This window comes from Mauremys mutica, chromosome 14, assembly GCF_020497125.1.
Source record: "Mauremys mutica isolate MM-2020 ecotype Southern chromosome 14, ASM2049712v1, whole genome shotgun sequence".
NCBI classification, from domain to species: domain Eukaryota; kingdom Metazoa; phylum Chordata; order Testudines; family Geoemydidae; genus Mauremys; species Mauremys mutica.
Window position 1 is genome coordinate 22,634,175 of NC_059085.1, and position 22,458 is coordinate 22,656,632.

Consider the following 22,458-nt stretch of genomic DNA (forward strand, 5'->3'; position numbering starts at 1 on the left):
ACTTCAGTGGGTCAGACTTGCATATGAATGGGGAAGAAAACTGAGTGGTAATGTTGAGTGGGTTTTTTTTCTGTAGCAGTTCAGTGCATTGTAAAGGAGTATAGCACTATTGCATGCCACAGTGACTGACTTGAAAAGAACATTCTAACTCGCATCACAGGTTCCCCACCACTCCTCAGTAGTAACTAGGCAGATTTGAATTTCCAAAATAGTGGGTGGGATATGTCATGCTGCTAATCTGTCATATGCTTTTTACAGAAATAAAATCCCTTTGCTAAATAGGGACAGCTGGCTAGTCTGATATGAGGGTCTGCAGGTAGCACCAGCTGTCTCTTCCCTCTGACAGTGCCACGCCCTAAGATATACTGTTCCAAGGGGATGATTTTTGTTGTTAAATTCTCTCGTTGTAGTATACGGAAGTGTGACTTTTCTTTTTAAAGGTGGGCAGAATATTGGAGTGAACCACATACCATCTACCCAGTGTGACAACTGGGTTCGGACAAGCAATGGAGGCCATTTTGCTTCACCAAACTATCCTAATTTGTACCCACCAAACCAGGAGTGTATCTACATTTTAGAAGGTACTAACATCCTCTTTCTCCTTTGGTGTATTGTATTCTTACTGTTGACAGTGTAGGAAGTGGAACTGTTCTGCTATTCTGTATATATTAAGTAAAGTCACGTGGGCAATATTGGTAATATATTGATTCGCTTCTGCAGATGTTAGGCTGAATAAGGAGGGGACACATTTGGGCTGCAGAACAGTAACTACAAGTTCCTGGAATACTTAAACATTTATGAATTGACACAAAAAAACCCTTATTTTGTGACAGTTAGGGATGTATCAGGTCCCACCCAAATCCTTGAAAGCATAGAAATAATGAGTTTAAAGAAGTTTTCATCTTTCCTCACCACTGTCACATCATCTACGGTACTAATGCACTCCAAAAGGGACACTCTGCCATCTCGACCACTTCAAAAAGATAGTATCTATCCCCATCTTTGTCCAACTCCATGTCACACAGAACCTCAGAGCTGACCTCATGCTCACCTGTATCAGCAGGTAGACACGCATCTCACTGTCATGTAGCCTGTTGATTTGCAAATGTAGGGTGCTTCAGTGTGGCTGAGCTCACTGTTAAGGTTGTCTGAGATGGGGGAGGGGGAATCCCATTAACTCAAAAAATTTACTGCAGTGAGAGCTTGCTGAGTAAGGACTGCAGGATTTGAGCTACACTGAACAGATTCCTCTCATAGGGATTCATATAAAACCATAAAAAGGCCCCCCACTCGCCCCCACACTGACTTCAGTGGGATTGTCCTCAAGCCTCTAGTGATGAAACTAAGTATTCAGGTGTCACTGCAAGTCTCCTTTACAATACCCTGTGGTGAGTTTTCAGTTTCAGTGGTGTCTTATCTGTGTATGCTTGCTATATAGTGTTTGGGTTTTCTCTTGTCTGCATTTATGGTCCTTTGTGTCTTATTTATGACTGAATATACTTTGAGGCAGATATTCTGCCATGCTCTGATCCCTTTGCCCTGCGCAGGCCACGTGGAATGTGCTGAGACTGCCACAGACTCCTACCTGGAAATTTCCCTGGCATGAGGGAGTTCCTAACAGGCAGAGAGCTGGTTCCTCTGCCTCTCTCCCTACAGCCCCCCCGTGCAAGGATGTGGAGGAGGCATGGGCAAGTACAATGCCCTCCAGCAATTTCCAGATGGTATATAGTCCCTTAGGTATCACTGCGAGCTAGTAGATGTTAGAGCAGCTCCACGCTTCTCTAGTCACAAGTCAAAGTCCGAAAGATTAATTTGGTACAGTATATACCTGGTGTGACTTGAGGTACCCAAAGTAGCTCACAATGAAAATGCCCAGTGCAGGCTTCAAAAAGGAGAGCAGATTCTCCCAAAATTGGTGGTTAACATTGTAGTTAGATTCACACACTGTGCTCCTCATCCATCATGCTGGTTATCAAGAAGCTTTTAAAAAAAAAAAAAAATCACACAGCCCCCTTTAATGCATCTCAGTCTCTGGCTCCCAACCAGCAAATAGGTCCAATAAAGTGAAAAGTTATTTAAAACTCTACTCACTATACAGAATGTTCTTCAGATCTCCAAAGGGCCAGCCACATTGCCAGGTCACTACTAGTTTAGATCTTACCCAAAATACCACACTGCTAGCCAGTCCTTTATTATCTAAAACTAAAGGTTTATTATAAAAGAAAGGAAAGAGGAGAGTTGTTAAATCATGATGAAAGCAATCGGATACATGCATATGATTTCAGAGTCCATATGTAAGGTTTTTAGCAGGATTGGTGAGTTGGCTGGCTTGTGAAGTCCCTCTGGAACACGTCCAAAGCTTGGATGGGTCATTCAGTCCTTTATTCAAAGTTCCAGTTTGTAGAGAAGTTACTCCAGAGGTGAGAAGCAGGACTGAAGTCAAAAAGGCAGCTGCATCATCTTCATTTTTATATTCTTTGCCATGTGGCTTGTATGTCCTTTGTCCCAAACACAAGCTCACAGCACATGGGTATGGAAAAGAACTTGGAGTCCCCTGTCCACAGGCATGTTCTTGCATGTCCTGCTGACTCATGGGGTAGCCCCTGGCATAGGTGCCAACTTCTGGCACCGGTAGGAGCCCTGAACTCTGCCCCCCTGCCCTGCCCCTATTGGACTTCTTCCCCAAATCCCCACCCCAGCCCCACCTCCTCCCCTGAGTGTGCTGCATTCCTGCTGCTCCTCCTCCCTCCCACAGCTTGTTATGCTGCAAAACAGCTGTTTTGCAGCAGCAAGCACTGGGAGGAGAAGTGGGGATGCAGCGCACTCAGGGGAGGAGGCAGAGGTGAGTTGGGGCAAGGTGGGGAGCTTGGCTGCCAGTCAGTGTAGAGCACCCACCAATTTTTTTTCCCTGTGGGTGCTCCAGCCCCAGAGCACTCACAGAGTGGGCACCCATGGCCCCTGGCTTCTTTCAATAGGCTTATTGCACAGTTGATTGCCCTCAATGAGCCATGAAGCAGGCTGGATACTGCTGATTCCAGTCTGACTGGGGGTGTCACCCAGAAACACAGCACAAGTTTGAGATTCAAATATATCACATATTAAGTTATAACTCGTGACACAAAGATGATACATATAAACAAGATTATCATATTTAGCAAATAATAACTTTTCCACTGATACCTTACATGGCATATTTTTTTTAAGATTCATTGGAACTTTGTAATATTGGCATCAATAATTTTATAAATGGTCACCCAATTCCATACAGCGTTGTTGCTAGAACAAAGAATTTTCAAACTATACACAGAGTAGGTGGGTGCCACAAAAAAGAACATTGGGTATTTGCACTTCATGCCTGATGAAGGGCCTGATTGAAAGTCCACTGTAGTCAGAGACTCCCATTGACTTCAGTGGGGTTTAGATCAAGTTCCTGGGTGTCAAACGTCAGACACCCATGTTTGAATAATGAATGTGTGCGTGCGTCCTGGGGTCTATTGTAGGTGCTATTTAAACTCCCAGTTATAAAAAGCCTGTTGAGAGTTACCTTCTACTCATGGAGTTGAAGAGTTTGAAAAACAGTGAATTTGAAGAAATCTGGGCTTCATTTTTAGAAACATTTGACTATTGAACACCAAGAACTCAGCCATAAGTCAAGACCTCCTTTTCCCCTCCCCTCTCCCCCGCATCTTTTTCCCCTTTCCCTCCCTGCCTTGTCTGTGTTATCTCCCAATTAGTTGTAAAGTACTGACTTACTTGATTTTTGTAGTTTAATACTAAGGCTGTTACATATGCAAAAACATTTTGTTAGAGGTGGTAATTTTAAGCTTTTTTTGGGGGTAGAGGTCTTTGTGATGTTTGTATTAAAATAAATTAATAAAAATCTTACAGCCTACTGAAAAATGCAAAGGTTACCTGATTATGCAGAAGGCATTCTAATTATACAGGGTGTCAGAGTTACTGCAGTAAGCTTACTAGACTTCTTTTGAGAAGTGTCACATGCCTCTGATTTTTACACTTTTCGGGTTTTGTTGCTTCATTATTTCACTGCCTAGTGTCAGTGTTTTACACATCTATTAATTTATACTGTGTTGAAACTTTTATTGTGTTGTAGCTGCTCCACGCCAAAGAATTGAGTTGACCTTTGATGAACCTTATTACATAGAACCCTCATTTGAATGTCGATTTGATCACCTTGAAGTTCGAGATGGGCCTTTTGGTTTTTCCCCTCTCATCGATCGTTACTGTGGCCTGAAAAGTCCTGCACTAATTAGATCAACAGGGAGATTTATGTGGATAAAGTTTACTTCGGATGAGGAGCTAGAAGGAGAGGGATTTCAAGCAAAATATTCATTTATACCAGGTAAAGATGCCTTATTAAATAACTTCTTACGTTGTCTAGCTGTTGTTTTGCTCATACAGAGTTTCAAACTAATATAAAGGTACAAATTCAAGATTTTTAAATATTTTGCAAACAGTTACGGCTCAGTCCTGTGAGAGGCACAGTTCCCTCTATTCCCATGAACTCAGTAGCTGTGTCTATACTGGCAATTTTGGAGCTGTATTTCATGATTGGTATAGCTGTGAGCAGGGTTAGATAACATGGTGGCTAAAAACATCTGAGCACTGTCAACCCTACAGCTTCCTCTATTGATAAAGCTGGGGAAGCTAAGCTGGTGGAAAATTACAGGCCCTAATTTTCAGAATAAAGAGGTCAATGCTGAAGATTTTAGGGAATTCTCCCACAGTTGTTCTACAACTGGCACAGTGATATGGGTACTGTAGTAGGAATGTTAGTGTAAACTAGCCGCTGGCAATTTCCCCAACATATTCTCTGTTAGTGTGACATAATGTCAAAAACATTAGCAGCCAGTCTACACTACCATTCCAACCTTTGTAGCACTGGTGCTAGAATAGCACTGAAGAAATGCGTGAAGAATCCTCAGCATAGCCAGTCTGGGGGTGGAGGGTGCTCAGCATAGTGGTTGCACAGCACCTGACAGATTTAGTCCTTTAGTCTGTGGTGTGGACTACACCTGTCTCATGTCTTCTTTTTTAAAGAGATCCTAAATTGACTGAACTACTAATGTTTGAAAACTGGTTACTGAAAATATGTGGTAACTCATTAAACATTAAAATTGGCATCCATCAAATCACTATTGATTATTTCAGAGCTTCATAATAAGGACTGACACACTTTCATATTGACTCGAGTTCTTAATATTTGGTCAAAAATCTGCATTTATAAGGATGCCTAAGTCGGTCCATTTGTGGTACTTTCCAGAGCTGCCTTAATCTGTGAAGAAGAACATAGCTGTATAATAGTGTAAATATGTATTTTTTTTCCAAAGAGGGCAACATGCCTGAGGAAGGCATTAGTCTGTAGCCCTGTCTACACAAGCAATTGTAAATCATGGTAAGAACGTGGAAACAACAGACCATAATTGCTGATTCACAGCTTGTATAGAGCCCATACTAACAACTCTAAGAATGGTAAGAGTTTTATTTACCACACAATCACTTTCCATACTAGCACTAAGCTAACCCAGTCTTGAGAACAGCCTCACATAGTTTAAGAAACTGAACACAATAAAGAAATTTAGGATGGCTTAAAAGAGGATAGCAAAGCTTGCATTTAAACTGTGTTGCTTTCTCCAGTATGCATCGTACTAGTCAAAAGCTAGGGCCATGTTGTGGCTTCTAAGCCAACATTTACATGGGGCAGGAATAGCAGGGAGGATATAGCATGGAAGAGCTGCCTCAGCAGCTATAGTGAAGCAGACAGACTGTCTCTGAAGGTGCTAGAAGCATGTTCCTACTTGTTGCCTCCTTAAATGTGTAGCATATATTCCCTCTGCAGGCCTCAGACCAGTAGCTTAATCTGTGTGCAGTGGGCCATAGTCCCTTTCCCTTCCCTTATGTAAAGTGATAGGATTAGTGCAGCTTGCACTCAAGGAGCTCAAAAATATGGATTCTGCCGTCTCCCTGTGCCAATGCATCTTCCCTACACCCTCTTTGATCCTGAGCTGTGTGCCCCTGACTAGAGGCAAACAGAATCTGGTTCTAAATGTATCAACGAGGGTATAATCTCAAGCATGCAAAGCTGGAGGAAATGGCCTAATGGGCTAAGCATCAGCTTTTGAAATACCTAGATTCTCTGGAACCATGGTTTCAAATCCTAAGAATATTGACTCAGCTCTTTGTTCTGCTGAGACAGATTGAACACTGAGCAGGTTATAGGGTTGGGGAGGAATATTTGTAAAAACTAACATTTTTAAAAACTAACTAAGGTTATGTCTGCTCTGTGTGGCTATTAAAGTTCCTATGGCACTTTTGGTGAGAAGACTTGATCCAATGTCCTTGTGCAGAATGCTCTGCTCCAGGTGGCTGTATTTTAGATACTGTACATATATAGTTATAAGCACTTTAGGATCCTTTGGGACCAAAAGCAATATATAAATGTCAGCTATTGTTACAGATGTTGTATACACGGGTATAACTGCTTTATGTTCCCTCTTTCCCAGACATGCCCTTCATTTGCAGAATCGTAGGAAAATATTCTACATTAGTACAAGTGTTTTAACAGAACTGTTTTCACTCTGCTATGGATTTAGTTTCTCATGCTGTTCCGATTTTGCATGGGTCACTAACCTTTTGGGAACCGTGTGGGATGTGCTAAAATGTTCCCGCAGGGGTTGTATGGATGTGTGCGCCAAGCTATGTTCCAAAGCAATTTAACCAATATGTCATTCTCAAAACCACGTTAGTTTAGTGCTAGCAAGGCTTGGGCTTGTATTCTAAATCTGCCACACATATATTTAATTTTGTGGTGGACTGTAATGACTGTGAAAGAACCATTATATTTTTGTTCTCATTCTTTTACATTTTCACAAGATGTTGAAATATTTCAAGTACCGGTGACAATAAACAAAAATCAGAAAAAGAAATTAAGCCTCACAGAACACTTAAGTGACACTAAGTACTCAACTTAAACTCAGAAAGGAGGTTGAAACTCTGACTTGCAGAGGTTTCCGTACAGTGAACATGTGTGCCAGACTATATAGCTCAATGGGAGTGGGCTATATTCAACCATCTTAGTGAGGTACAGTCAGTTATCATGGAATCAAGCATCCGGTAACAAGAGGATCACCTCTCTCCCATTGATTCAGTATCTGTTCTAGCACTTTGTATTTTGTGGTGTGTTAGGAAACAGATTGTCTCTAGATTGTGTTAAACCTTGAAGTGACTCAACTGCCAGCCCCAATGATTTGTGGTTTCTTCTGTTGCAGATCCAGACTTCACTTACCTAGGAGGTATTTTAAATCCCATCCCAGGTCTAGTATTACAATACTAATTTATTTGTATATGAAATTTTTAATCAATCTCATCTTGCATTTGACAGCGAGTTATATGTTCTTTCTAGACTGCCAATTTGAGCTTTCAGGCGCTGATGGAATAGTACGTTCCAGTCAAGTAGAACAAGAAGAGAAAACAAAACCTGGACAAGCAATTGACTGCATATGGACAATTAAGGCTACTCCAAATGCTAAGGCAAGTCCATTTGTATCATTCAATATTTAATGGGCTTCTTGCCCATTAGTAATAGGGAATGGTCATTAGTAATTATTTACAAAATGTCTCACTTGTATTTAAATTAATTAGCTATTGGCAGTTGAAGAAATTAAGATACATTTATTTTAGAAACAAGTATCTAACTGCAGGTCCTTGGTGATGCTATTTTTCCCTGACCTGAAATTTATAATGTGTAGGCACTTGAATACTTTTATGGGCCACATGTTTAAATGGCCTGCAACTTGGCCTCAAGTTTAATGAGTACAGTTAGCTGCAGACAAAGGGTAGTCTTGGGTAATGTCTGTTGTCTGATATGTGAGCAAAATATAGATTACTACATATGAGTGTGTCACTGAAGTTTTACCATCTTATGCATTGACCAGGTAACTGTTTCTGAGATTCTTCCTGGAGTATGTGTCAGTGTAGATGTACTTGTGCCTAATGCACACAAGACTGGATTCTTTCAATAGCCTTGGCAGTCAGGGTTGGACACATCCCCGGTGCCTCCTTGCCCTCCCATAAAGAAGGCATAAAGGGTGGAGTGGCTGTGACCCTCCCCCAGCTCTCGAAGTCAACATGGCAGCAAGACAAAACCCAGTGAATGTCCAAGCTGCAGTTCTCTAGAGGAGAAATCTTACCTTCACACTCCCAAAACATGGAAGGAGATTTATATAAATAAAAATGCTAATCCTCCTGTGCCGTGGGGCAAAGTGCGTTGCACCATGGTGGACTTCAAACCCTGGATCCTACGACTGACTGATCTCAGTCAAGGTCGATGTCTCTCTTGCATAGAGGTGATCCACCTTTTCTTCCAGGGCTTATAAATGCAGGTACACTTGGCTCAAGCTACAGCTGCTAGATCAGTCCACGAGGGTCATTTTGAGCCTACAGAATGCTCCTTGCATCACCTCACTCAGAAAACTGTCTTCCTTCCTTGTGGCTATTGCTTCAGCCAGCAGAATAAGTGAGCTTCAGGCACTTATGGCTAGACACCCGCAGCAGTATTTCAGAGAGAAATAGTGCTACTAATTCATTCAAACCAAATCAGCCAGCCTACCTCTCTTCCCAAACCCACACTCCACACACTAGATGTATCCAGGACTTTGGTTTAGTCCTGTCAATGTAATGAAGCAGTCAGACTGTTGTCCTATTTTTTTGGCTATAGCCAAGGTAATCTCATCAAAATGACTTGCATTGAATTAATTATTTTGAATCTCACTGTTACACAGTTGGTGTACCTCACCCACTGAACATCAAGGCTCATACATTTCTGAAGCAGGAGGAATCTGCAAAGCAGTGATGTGGAGTAAACCACTGACCTTTGTGACAAGTTAGAGCTGGGATTTAGCTGCTAGGTCAGATGCCAAGTTCAGGAGAGTAGTACACAGTTTACTGTTCAGTGGATGCAACAGGAACTCCATCCTGAGAGGAATGGGGATACTGCTTACTAGTCACCTACAGTGGGGTCCAAGCTCTCTCATCTTCTAAGAAGAAAGAACCGTTACTTGCCCTATAGTAACTATAGTTCTTTGAGATAATGTAGGCACTGCAGTGTCGATCCTATGACTCTCCCTCCATCCTTACTTTTAAAGAATCCCATCTCAAGCACACCTAGAGTGGGATTCACACTGACGACTACTCTTGAAGAATTACAGTTCCTATAGGGTAAGTAATGGCTGTTTATGCTGCATGTCTACGTATGATAGGATTAAAAAAAGCATGATGCAAGAAAAAAAAGTAGGGAAAGGAAGTAAATATTCTTCAGTAGAGCTGATTAGAAAATGGGTAGTGTCCTTCCTCCCTCCTTCTCCCCCCCCCCCCCCAAATTGACTTGGTATTTCAACAAACTTTTTTTGGCTGAAACCTTTAGCAAAAACTCTGTTTTCCACAGAAAGCAGTCACTTTCTTTAATTTAGTTGAAAAATCAGTTTAGACAGAAAACTTTCCAACAGCTCTGGTTCTCCAGCTTCCCAAATAGTACCAAAAATAACTACCTAAACCATAAGAATAATAGGGAATAAAATAACTTTATTGCATGTTTTGAGGAAGTGACTCATAACTTCCAAGAGCTCTATCCTAGAGTGAGTTATAGAAATTGTCCTTCCAGAAATGATTTTGCAGAAATCATTTTTCTCTGTTTTCTCTATTTGGAGTACTCCATGCCTAAATTATTTTAATAAATATTATTGTATGTTGCTTAAAGCGAGTTTCTGTAGTTGAGTGGCTCTTGAGATTAGATTATCTTCCTAAATGATTTGAGGTTTACACTTACTTTTAAACTGCCATGCTAAAGTTTGATCCTCCTGAGTTCTGGTTTTGACAGGATTATGACATTGAATGATTGTATGGAGCAGCCTCGGGTGTTTTGTCCTTTTATGAGAGAGGAAAAAAGTTTTAAATTTCCCAAATTTGATTTTTTTGTAATAAAAATAAATCTAAAAATTGACAGTTATTGAAGACTTAAAAAGCCTATGCATCATTGAAATTCTGAAGATAACCTTCAGGGATTCAGAAAAGTTCTATGATATATTAATCAATATTCTAATGAGGAAGCCTCTGATACTGTTACTGTCTCTGTGGGCAGCAAAAATCCTAAATTCTTTTCAGTAGGCAAAGAAACCAGATGCATCTTTTACTGAGCAGAAACTTTTAGGAAAAATTGTGCCCTTGATTTGTGTACACAACATAGAGCAAGGGTGCAATATGAGTGCTAGATTGCGTATTAATGTTTTATTCCTTCCATCATAGTTCCACAGCAGGCATAAAATTCCAATTAAGCGCTAGTTATGAGAGTTATATATTTCAGGCTAAATGCTGAGCACCTGCAGCTCTCTCGGACTTCAGGGGGATATGAAGTCAACAAAAGCTACCGCTGCTGTAATAATGGGAGACAGTGAGGAGAGACACTCTCTCACCTAAATGGTACTTTACAATTTGCAATACGGAGCACAGACTGAAGCAGGTTATAGTGAAAAAGTTTCAGATATAAACTACTAGAGGAAGTATTTTGTCAGATGAAGGGGAAAAATAATATGGGACAGACTGGCTTTCAAACATGGTGCGGAAGGGGCATAGTACTAGCATCTTGCCTGGGGAGAACACTGGGAGGTGCAATGGCTTGGGGGTACTAATGGTGCTAGGGGGAATATGGACCACTCATTAAGTAGCCTGTGGGCCTTGCTACTGTGTAGACATACCCTAGTGCACTGCAATAAGACATCTGCAGCTGGCCTGTGTCAGCTGACTCAGGTTGTAGGGCTATAAAATTGCGGTGTAGATAGCAGAGCCCAGGCTGCAGCCCAAGCCTGGACATCTGCATTGCTATTTTATAGCTCCAAACCCAAGTCAGCAGACACAGGCCAGCCGCTGGTGCTTTATTGTAGTGTAGACATACCCTAAAAATTTTGTAGTGCACTTTGTTTGACACAGCAGTGTGTGAAAGCATGGTACAGAACTTTTAGTGCCCAGTGGCCCAGTCTACAACAACTTAGTGCGTGGCAAGCTAGTGTCCTGTACATTCATACCCTGGTTTGCTGCTCACTAGGTCTCTGCAGGTAAGTGCTTAGTATGGTATAAGGATGAAGTTTTTAAAAGCTCTAAATAATTAAGGAGCACAAGTCCCACTGACTTTTACTAGTCCCTTAATTTCCTTTGAAATTCCACCACCCACCTCCCAGTATTGTCATTCTGATGTGGGCAGTTCTGGAATAGCTTGCCCATATGAGCAGCTTTATTTCTAACCCTGCATCAAGTAGAAGTTAGCACATGCCCAGAAACCTCCTTAGTTGTTCCCTTTATTCCTTGCAAGTTCAGCAAATCTACTAAGTCTCACAGGTTTCTGCTGCAGATGCATCTGAAGGCAAATAGTTTAAATTTGTCTATTTGCATTTCAAATTCCACCTTTAGTTTTCCTAAATTCCTTATTATGTATGGTCTGCTGTAATATATGGTCCTCACTCTTGTCTTTGTTTGGGCAGGATTTCCAGCCTCTGAGGGATACCAGTTTGACTCACATAACCTCTTGAATCTTACCCTTTAGCTCAAATTGTTTGGTTTTTGCATTCCTGCTTCTATCTAGGTTGTATGCGTCTTCTGTGACTGATTCATTTAATAGCCTCCATGCAGAGTTAAAGGACTTGTTTCCTTATGTTTGACTTTAGGACTCAAATAGATTTCTCTGGTTGCTTTTTTGAAATCCGTCTTTCTAAAGTTCAGAAACCCTCTACAGGAAAAGGCTTTTCCCAAAATCCTGAAAAATAAATCCTTGCATTCTTCCTGTATATTCCTTACATCTGTTCTAGAATGTGCTTGAGAGCAGCTCTCTTCAGCCTGCACCATTTTGTATTACGAGCTTTGCTTTTCTTGTAAGCTTATGGAGAGAAAACAAGTTAGTCAGTTTTCATTGGAAAGTTCTTGTCATTTATTGATACTTAGGGTAAAAGTAATTGCAAATAATAATCCATAATGTCATTTTGTGAGGGAATCACTGGTTATGAAACGGTAAGCATACAACACAAGAGTTTGTGAACTGGGAGTTCCGTACCTATATAAGGAGGACAGAATACTGCAATCAGGGTCCACTAGGAGGTGAAGAGAAAAAAACTGTCCTGTTTTATTACTAAGGCATTCTGTTTTACTTTTCTTAGAGGTTGTGGGGTTTTGTTTTAAACAGATTTATTTGAGATTCCTGGATTACCAAATGGAGCACTCAAACGAATGCAAGAGAAACTTCGTAGCTGTGTATGATGGAAGCAGTTCCATTGAAAACCTGAAAGCAAAGTTTTGCAGCACAGTAGCAAATGATGTGATGCTGCAGACTGGAACAGGAGTGGTACGGATGTGGGCAGATGAGGGTAGCAGACTCAGCAGATTCAGAATGCTGTTCACTTCATTTGTCGATCGTAAGTACATTCTCAGTTATGTTCTTAGTAGCCAAGCGCTGAATGTATTTAAGAAAAAGCATCAGCTTTGTGTTATATGAGCACTAGGCATAACAAAAAATGTTGTTTCTCAATTCACACACCCCTATTCAGAGGGAAACAAAGTACTCGCTTTATTATTGTTCATGGGTACTGTTCTTGGGGGAAGATTCTCTCAAAGGGCTGCCTTACATTTGAACCAAGTAATAGCCAGGCTCAGATGCTAAGCCTTTTCTTGCAAGGCATTCCATAGCCAGGGTCCTGCTCTTCCCCAGCATCTGATGATTTAAATCTAGATTCCCCCTGCTGTGTTGCCTGTGGAGCAAAGTTCTCTTGGATGGGGAGGCAGCTTTTGAGTGAGTTAGGTCCCAATCTGTTAAGGACTCCTGTCATAAACAGATAAGGGTTAATGTCTCTTTTACCTGTAAAGGGTTAAGAAGCTCAGTAAACCTGGCTCACACCTGACCAGAGGACCAATAGGGGGACAAGATACTTTCAAATCTGGGTGGAGGGAAGTCTTTTGTTTGTGCTCTTTGTTTTGGGTTGTTCGCTCTCAGGACTGAGAGGGACGGGACATCAATCCAGGCTCTCCAAATCAGTCTGAATCAATCAGTCTTTCATGTTTCAAACTTGTAAGTAGCACAGGCAAGGCGTGTTAGTCTTATGTTTGTCTTCTGAACCTGTAAATGTTTCTTTTTGCTGGAAGGATTTTTACCTCTGTTTGCTGTAACTTTGAACCTGAGGCTAGAGGGGGTTTCCTCTGGACTATATGAATCTAAGTACCCTGTAAGCATTTTCCATCCTGATTTTACAGAGATGACTTTTACCTTTCTTTTTCTTTAATTAAAAGTTTTCTTTTTAAGAACCTGATTTTTCTTGGTTTTAAGATCCAGGGAATTGGGTCTGAACTCACCAGGAGTTGGTGGGGGGGAAAGGAGGGGGGGAATGGTTAATTTCTCCTTGTTTTAAGATCCAAGGGGTTTGGATCTGTGTTCCCCAGGGAAGGTTTTGGGGGGACAAAGTGTGCCAGACACTGATTTCTGGCTGGTGGCAGCGATACCAGATCTAAGCTAGGAATTAAGCTTAGAAGGGTCCATGCAGGTCCCCACATCTGTACCCTAAAGTTCAGAGTGGGGGAGGAACCTTGACAACTCCATAGGTTAAGACCAGGACTGTGAATGCTGTTCTGACATTCTGTATGGATTGCATAGAAAAGGTTTAATGATGATGCTCACAAGGCTTATGATTTAAGGTGTTTTAGGTGGGACTACATTTAAAAGTAGGTTAATATATTACCCCTTATTCTGCATACTTTACCCCTAATCTGGCTGCGTTTCATAGCCTCAATCTATTCCCATGTGGATGCACATCCATACCACACCAGATAATTTGAAACAGTTGGCAGGCTCACTACAAGAGAGGCCGGAACTGGAGAGCAGGCATGAGGTATGTTGGAAGAGCAGTAGAGGAAACCTAGCACAGAGTTTGCTTATTGCATACCTGCCATCTGACTCTAGTACAATCATTCTTGCGCTTTTCTTAACGTTAAGTTTCCAATGAATGTGACCTGAAAAATAGATACTGTACAGGTTTGGTTGTAAAGAGAGCAAAACTCATTGGCAGTGCTGCTGTTTCTTTGCCTCATCCTGGAAGTGATACTGCTCAACACCTTGCAGGGTTGGACTTTAAAAAAGAAAAAAAAGTCCAAATTATCTGTTTTATAGTGTATTTTATTGTTTCATAAAACAGAGTTCAAGATATACACTCAGATAAAAATGTACTTGCCATGAAATAATCCTTCTGTTGTGATGGTGATTTTTAAGAGGAATATGATATTGCTACTTTATGGATATGACATTAAGAAACAAGTGCAGATATTCCAGAAACGTGTCTAGGGTTTAATACGCTTTTCACTCTTCAACATTCCTTTTCTGTAACTACCACTTTTAGATACTGGTTGCTAACCAAAATTACAAAAGCTGTTGTGCTTGCTTCAGTTCACTTCTTCCTCAGCTACAAGGATGAATAATAAGGGTGGCTCTGGTGAGCCTAGGCTCTAGCTTTGAATTTAAAAGATTCGTTTCGACAGGTCAAACGATCAGTTCATATTATAAATATTGATATTTTTTCCCATTCTTGCTTCTCCAACAAGCTGAAGTGATGAACAGGTATAAAGATAGATTCCTTTCTTTGAAAAAGCAGATACCTAATCAAAAAATCATTGCCAAAAGCAAGTCTGTAAAGATATGTATAGTTCTTGCCTATCTCCCAGCTTCAGGTTTGATACCTACAGAAAAAGAGAAAGATAATGAACTGATTTAAAGGAGAAAAAAAAAGCAAATGAAACAGAGCATTTCATGTATATTAAAATATCCTTGTTATAAGCAAACTTCAGTGCTCAGAATAGTGAAATTATGTGCTTATTCTTTTTTCAGATCATTAAGCACTTTTTCCCTCTACCTTGCTACTGATTTGTAATTGTATGAATCCATCCCTGAAAACAATCAATATTTCTGAAGAGGTTTACATCAATGAACTAATTCTGCATGACACATTCAGTTCATGCCTACCCAGTGCAGACTGCAGATGTGACTGAAATAGCGTAATTCAGCTAAAGGGGACAAAGAATGTGTTTTGGTTTTTCCCTGATACAATATTTGAACATAATAAGGTTCTTTTAATATAGGTAGTTAAGTTTGCAAAGTCAAGCACTCAAAAATAAGGAAATAAGGCTGCTTGTGAAACCTTAATTTAGCCTTGTGCATGTGTTAAAGTGATCACATACTATTTTTCCCCATAGGTGCCCTGACTTATTCAGTGCACTGAATGGATGGTGCTCACTTAATGATTGTATTTCAATATTGTGTTCTCCTCAATGTGTGGCCCTAAGCCTTATTAGTGTTGTTTATTTCCTCATGGACTCTTCCATGGTAGTCACCCACTCTAGTGTCTGAGTACTTCAAATATTTATCTTCATAACACCTCTGTGAAGTGAAGGTATAACATGATTCACGTTTTACAGATTGGGAGCTGAGGTAATAAGAGATTAAGGTCAAAAGTATCCACTAAGTCTGGATGCCTAATGTGAAATGCCTAGGACCAGAGTACTAAGCACTTTGTATTCAACCACAATTCCCATTGACTTCAGTTGCAGTTGTAAATGAGCCCCACTTCTGTAAATCAAGCCCCAGGGTCCCAAGTGGGGCATCCAGAAAATGAGGAATTCTTAATCAGGGACACCCCCACCCCCTGAACAATTCTGGCTTACCTGGCATGCACAGCATCACATAGGAACTTTGTGACAGGGATCAAATCACAGTCCACCAGCGTGGCATTCAGTTGCCTTAACCATAACACCCTCCTTTCTTTTCCAGCAATTCCCTCTCATTCACTATGTACATTCCAACTTCTTGAACTGAGAAAGAGAGTCCTACAGAAAAAAAGCTTTAACATAACCCTGACTCAACCCCAGAGCAGGGGTCCTGTGGAAAAAAGAGTAGGTGATAGGATATCTCCCATCTTCTAGAATTGGAAGGGGTCTTGAAAGGTCATTGAGTCCAGCCCCCTGCCTTCATTAGCAGGACCAAATACTGATTTTTGCCCCAGATCTCTAAGTGTCCCCCTCAAGGATTGAACTCACAACCCTGGGTTCGGCAGGCCAATGCTCAAACCACTGAGCTATCCCTCCCCCTAATGAAAGACTGCATTGTGTGCAGGAAACCTTAAATCTGGCATTTCCTACCTTTTGAGTGTTTGCTTTTGCAACCTGAATAACATTCTTCAATGTAGTTTTCTGTAGGAGTATTCTTATGGCTCTCTGCTCTCAGTGCCTAGATCAGCGATTACCAGGAAAGTCCAGCTTTTTACCCCTATAGCCTTGGACTGAAGCATCCTCAGTCATTCTTGTGGGGATGGTGCATATGCAGTCCAATCAGCCGCTGGGAGCATGCTCAATAGGGACAGAACAGTTAGAAACTTCAGCTGCTAACAATTTAAGTCTCTACTGAGCATGTACAAACTGGGTTTGTTCTTTTTGTTTTTCAAAGACTTGCCAGATTTGGGCAGATTTTCACAGGGATTGCAAAAGTCACATCACTGCCACAAGGCCACCACCAAAAAACTTCAAGACCCTGTTCCAAAGTATTTGAATGCTGGAGCATTTCAAAGAAAAAAAAAATTTAACGAACAAACTATATTTTTTTACTTAGTCGTCTTCTTGGAAACAGCTGAACCATTTTGGCTGACATTTCAAAAAATTCAGCTTGAGGCAGACACCCAGCATGGAAAATTTCAGCTCAGATGGTTGGGTTTTGCACAGTTACATGCTACTGAAAACAGAGCCCTATAGTGGGAAATGCTGAGCAACCTGAATAGGTGGCAGCACTAGCAGTATCACATATGTTCTTGCTTCTAATAGTCAAGTATTATATTGATGGGGCCAGTTGGTCCTTGCCCCTTGTGCAGCAAAAAGAGGTTGCAAGGAGCCTTCTAATCCCTGCCCCCTTCCTTGCCCTTCTTAATAAGTTTCCAAATATAAGTGATTGGCGGGTGGGGGAGTACACCCCATGTGTTCCATCCAGGCAGATGTGAGATTAGACCTTCTCTGTTGCCTCTTCCATTCCAAAAGGAGAGGTCAAACCCTAGCTCCTTCTCCATACCAGTCCACGAAGCTGGGTGGGTGCAGAAAAACTCCCCAGAACATCAGGTAGCTAAGGGAGAGACTGTGCTTTCTGGGGCATAATTCTTTTAGTTCCCCAAGAAGTGGGATGGCTATATACCACCCCAGTCACTAAATAGCACCATCTGGGCCTAAGTTTGTGAAAGAAACAGGAGGCATTTTTTAGCAGAATATTCAGCGCACAAGCAACTATACAGAGACACATCATCCTCTTTTAGTAAAGCACAGTTAAACTATCTGAAGATAGATGAACACTGAATAGCATTTAGCTATGTGTTGGTTATCTACAATAGACAACATTCTGACACAAGAATCAATGTACCATTGTACCAAGTATTAATGCTCCGTGTACATGGAGATGATACTAACCTCCTTCGTAAAGCCCTTTAAGATCTTCAGATAAAAATGCTCTGTAAAAGCCAGGTGTTGTTATGATGATGTTGTATTATAGCTAGACCATGGGTTCTCAAACTGAGTCATGACCCCCCGGGGGTTGTGAGGTTAGTACGTGGGAGGTCGCTGAAGCAGGGCTGTCAGGCTTCACCTCCAGCATTTATAATGGTGGTAAATATTTAAATGTTTTTAATTTATTGGGGGGGTGGGGTTTGCACTCAGTGGCTTGCTGTGTGAAAGGGGTCACCAATACAGAAGTTTGAGAACCACTGAGCTAGACCTAGGGCTCCTAGTTGATTCATAGCTACTTGAAAACTGAACATGTCATGAAAAATCAATTTCATTTACAGGATGTCCAGGACTTGGGGGATAAACCAGACTCTTAGTTGCCCAATATTATTAGCAGAGTCTCCAGAAATTTTGGCTAAGTATATTAGGGCCAATCTCTACTGTTGAGGAAAACACCAAGGTCTTCAATGTCAACCTCAGTTTTTAAATTCTCATTCAAAAGACTCTCCCTCTTCTCCATTTGCAGTAAACTGCATGGTACTCAGCTGATCTTCCTTGGAAGAATAAAGAGCTTAGTTTCTTTTGCCAGGACTCAAACACTCAGTTCTAGGTAATGTAAATATTTCAAAACCAAAATGCTTTTAAAAAAAAAATTAGGGATGGAAAAAGGAAAGAATGTTCGTTTAAAATTCATCATCCAGGTATATTTTAGACCTTACAGTGAACCTCAAAACGACATGGCTGAGAGAAAGTATTACAGAAGTTCAGTTTTCATCAAAATCTGGTCTGATGCTATGTCCCATAGTTATTCTTCCCTCAAAAAGCATTCAGTCTATCCAACAACTACTCTGTTTCTTTGGTGTTCCAGAAATTACATCTTCCACGAGTAGGCGATCAATTTTATATCTTTTCTAAATTTAAAAAAAATCTAGTCAGTTCTTCCGTCCACATGTGCTCTCAGTCCAAGAAGCTTAGTGTTAGCTTTGATCTGGATCGCCAATATTTCCACTCTAATTGGCAGATTTTTTATTTATGCTATTTGAAATGTTGGATACGCACCCATTTTTCACTCTGAATCACTTAAGGTCTTTTTCTGTTTGCGCTATTCAGTGCTTTGTGCTATCCAGTCTAACCTCCATGTTTCCAACCAGAAAAGTAGCTGATCCAGTTTCATATTCATAAGTACTATAGCTGCATGAGTTTTATCCTCTTTGTCATTCCGGATGAAGGGCATGTAAGGTTGTGACTTGGACACTAGCATGAGAACAGGTTCTCTTTCCAATGAAGGAGCAACTAGTTAAGTACACGGACTTCACTAAAATAAGACAGGAGATCTACATTACTCACTTCACCTCTCTACAAAGGAAAAAGGACTGTAAGCTGTCTAAACTCCTACCTGCCACATGGGGCCACAACCGTGGTACCCCTAACCCACCCAGCAATATCGTCAATCTATCCAACCACACACTCAGCCCAGAAGAAACGTCTGTCCTATCTCGGGGACTCTCTTTCTGCCCTGCCACCCCCACCAACATGATACAGTTCTGCGGTGATCTGGAAGCCTACTTTCGCCGTCTCCGACTCAAAGAATTCTTTCAGGACAACACTGAACAGCGCACGGATACACAGTTACCCTCCCACCAACAGCACAAGAAGAAGAACTCCACATGGACTCCTCCTGAGGGTCGAAATGACAGTCTGGACCTATACATTGAATGCTTCCGCCGACATGCACAGGCAGAAATTGTGGAAAAACAACATCGCTTGCCTCACAACCTAAGTCGTGCAGAACGCAATGCCATCCACAGCCTCAGAAACCATCCTGACATTATAATCAAAGAGGCTGATAAAGGAGGTGCTGTTGTCATCATGAACAGGTCTGACTACCAAAAGGAGGCCGCCAGACAACTCTCCAATACTAAATTTTACAGGCTACTTCCCTCAGATCCCACTGAGGAATACACTAAGAAACTGCACCATCTACTCAGGACACTCCCTACACTAACACCAGAACTAATCAACATACCCTTAGAGCCCCGACCAGGGTTATTCTATCTACTACCCAAGATCCACAAACCCGGAAATCCTGGACGCCCCATCATCTCGGGCATTGGAACTCTCACTGAAGGACTGTCTGGATATGTAGACTCTCTACTCAGACCCTATGCTACCAGCACTCCCAGCTATCTCCGTGACACCACTGATTTCCTGAGGAAACTACAATGCATTGGTGACCTTCCAGAAAACACCATCCTGGCCACCATGGATGTAGAGGCTCTCTACACAAACATCCCGCATACTGATGGAATACAAGCTGTCAGGAACAGTATCCCTGATGATGCCACAGCACACCTGGTTGCTGAGCTCTGTGGCTTTATCCTCACACACAACTATTTCAAATTTGCTGACAATATATATCTCCAGATCAGTGGCACCGCTATGGGCACCCGTATGGCCCCACAATATGCCAATATTTTTATGGCCGACCTGGAACAACGCTTCCTCAGCTCCCGTCCACTCACGCCCCTTCTCTACCTACGCTACATCGATGACATCTTCATCATCTGGACCCATGGGAAGGAGACTCTGGAAAAATTCCACCACGATTTCAACAGCTTCCACCCCTCCATCAACCTCAGCCTGGACCAATCTACACGGGAGGTCCACTTCCTAGACACCACGGTGCAAATAAGTGATGGTCACATCAACACCACCCTATACCGAAAACCTACCGACCGCTATGCCTACCTTCATGCCTCCAGCTTCCATCCCGGACACACCACAAGATCCATTGTCTACAGCCAAGCACTGAGGTACAACCGTATCTGCTCTAACCCCGCAGACAGAGACCAACACCTAGAAAATCTCCACCAAGCATTCTCAAGACTACAGTACCCACACGAGGAAATAAGGAAACAGATCAACAGAGCCAGACGTGTACCCAGAAGCCTCCTACTGGAAGACAAACCCAAGAAAGAAACCAACAGGACTCCACTGGCCATCACATACAGTCCCCAGCTAAAACCCCTACAACGCATCATCAGGGATCTACAACCCATCCTGGACAATGATCCCACACTTTCACAAGCCTTGGGTGGCAGACCAGTTCTCGCCCACAGACAACCTGCCAACCTGAAGCATATTCTCACCAGCAACTGCACACCGCACCATAGTAACTCTAGCTCAGGAACCAATCCATGCAACAAACCTCGATGCCAACTCTGCCCACATATCTACACCAGCAACACCATCACAGGACCAAACCAGATCAGCCACAACATCACCGGTTCATTCACCTGCACTTCCACCAATGTAATATATGCCATCATATGCCAGCAATGCCCCTCTGCTATGTACATCGGCCAAACTGGACAGTCTCTAAGGAAAAGGATAAATGGACACAAATCAGACATTAGGAATGGCAATATACAAAAACCTGTAGGAGAACACTTCAACCTCCCTGGCCACACTATAGCAGATCTTAAGGTGGCCATCCTACAGCAAAAAAACTTTAGGACCAGACTTCAAAGAGAAACTGCTGAGCTCCAGTTCATCTGCAAATTTGACACCATCAGCTCAGGACTAAACAAAGACTGTGAATGGCTTGCCAATTACAGAACCAGTTTCTCCTCCCTTGGTTTTCACACCTCAACTGCTAGAACAGGGCCTCATCCACCCTGATTGATCTAACCTCGTTATCTCTAGCTTGCTTCTTGCTTGCTTATATATACCTGCCCCAGGAAATTTCCACCACTTGCATCTGAAGAAGTGGGTATTCACCCACGAAAGCTCATGCTGCAAAACGTCTGTTAGTCTATAAGGTGCCACAGGATTCTTTGCTGCTTCTACAGAACCAGACTAACACGGCTTCCCCTCTGATAGTTAAGTACAGTAGAACCTCAGAGTTAAACACCTTGGGAATGGAGGTTGTTCTTTCAAAAGTTTACATTGACTTCATACAGCTGAAAATTGACTTAAGACAGCTTTGAAACTTAACTTTTCAGAACAAAAATGCTGCTTTTAACAGTCTTAATTTAAATGAAACAAGCATGGAAACAGTTTCCTTTCCTTACCAATTTTTTTTTAAACTTTCCCTTTATTTTTTTTAGTAGCTTACATTTTAACACAGTACTGTACTGGTTTTTCTGGGTGGGGAAAGGGGGTCTCTGCTGCTGCCTGATTGTGTACTTCCGGTTCCAAATGAGGTGTGTGGTTGACTGGTCAGTTCGTAACTCTGGTGTTCATAAGTCTGAGGTTCTACTGTAGTTAAGCAGCCAGAGGTTGAGCAGGCAAAAACCTTGGGATCTTATTCTTAACTATTGGCACTTAAAATAAATGAAGGGCCAGATTTTCAAGAGAGCTCAGGATCCAGCATCTCCCACTGAGAACAAACTGGCCCTTATTTATGCACTTAAACGGGAGCAAAGCTTTCTGGAAAATTCAGTCACTTATTTGGATGCTTAACTGTTGGGTGCTCAGCTCTTTTGCATATCTAGCTCAAAATCACTACACATTCAAACTCAATAGTAAAAAGAAATTAAATGGATAAGTGTAAGTTGCTTTGAAAAGGCAATGCCTCAAATATTCCCTTCCTCAAGCCTCTCATTGTTAATTCATACAGTGCCTCTTCTTCTCGACAACTTCCCATGAATTAATAATGCTATAAAGCACTGTTCTTCAAAGGATCTCAAAGAACTTTCCAAGTATTTAAATTTTTGCAACACCCACTCAAGGAAGGTGTGTAAAACAATTGATATTTAGAAATATTAATTACTAAGCTAAAAATTGGGTAACGTGCATCTTCTGAGAAGTTCCTAAATTACGTATGACAAAAGCTTTATGATTCAAAGAGTTGAGACTACAACCAGGATCCTCTATGGATCTATTTCT

At 41.6% G+C, this 22,458-nt stretch overlaps 2 protein-coding genes across 3 annotated transcripts in view; one reads left to right on the plus strand and one right to left on the minus strand.

The window, feature by feature from the left end:
* Positions 1 to 22,458, plus strand: part of NETO2 (neuropilin and tolloid like 2) — a 52,035-nt gene that overhangs the window by 21,082 nt on the left and 8,495 nt on the right. The window contains exons 3-7 of the mRNA XM_044987623.1: positions 441 to 581; positions 4,112 to 4,360; positions 7,287 to 7,331; positions 7,421 to 7,548; positions 12,242 to 12,470. Of these exons, the coding sequence (XP_044843558.1) occupies positions 441 to 581; positions 4,112 to 4,360; positions 7,287 to 7,331; positions 7,421 to 7,548; positions 12,242 to 12,470 (792 nt within the window). The remainder of the gene's footprint in view (positions 1 to 440; positions 582 to 4,111; positions 4,361 to 7,286; positions 7,332 to 7,420; positions 7,549 to 12,241; positions 12,471 to 22,458) is intronic.
* The window catches only part of LOC123349484 (borealin-2-like), a 129,340-nt gene continuing 121,101 nt past the window's right edge, over positions 14,220 to 22,458 (minus strand). For both annotated transcript variants that reach the window (XM_044987625.1, XR_006573564.1), the window contains one exon: positions 14,220 to 14,775. The gene's annotated coding sequence lies outside the window, so the exon portion shown is untranslated. The remainder of the gene's footprint in view (positions 14,776 to 22,458) is intronic.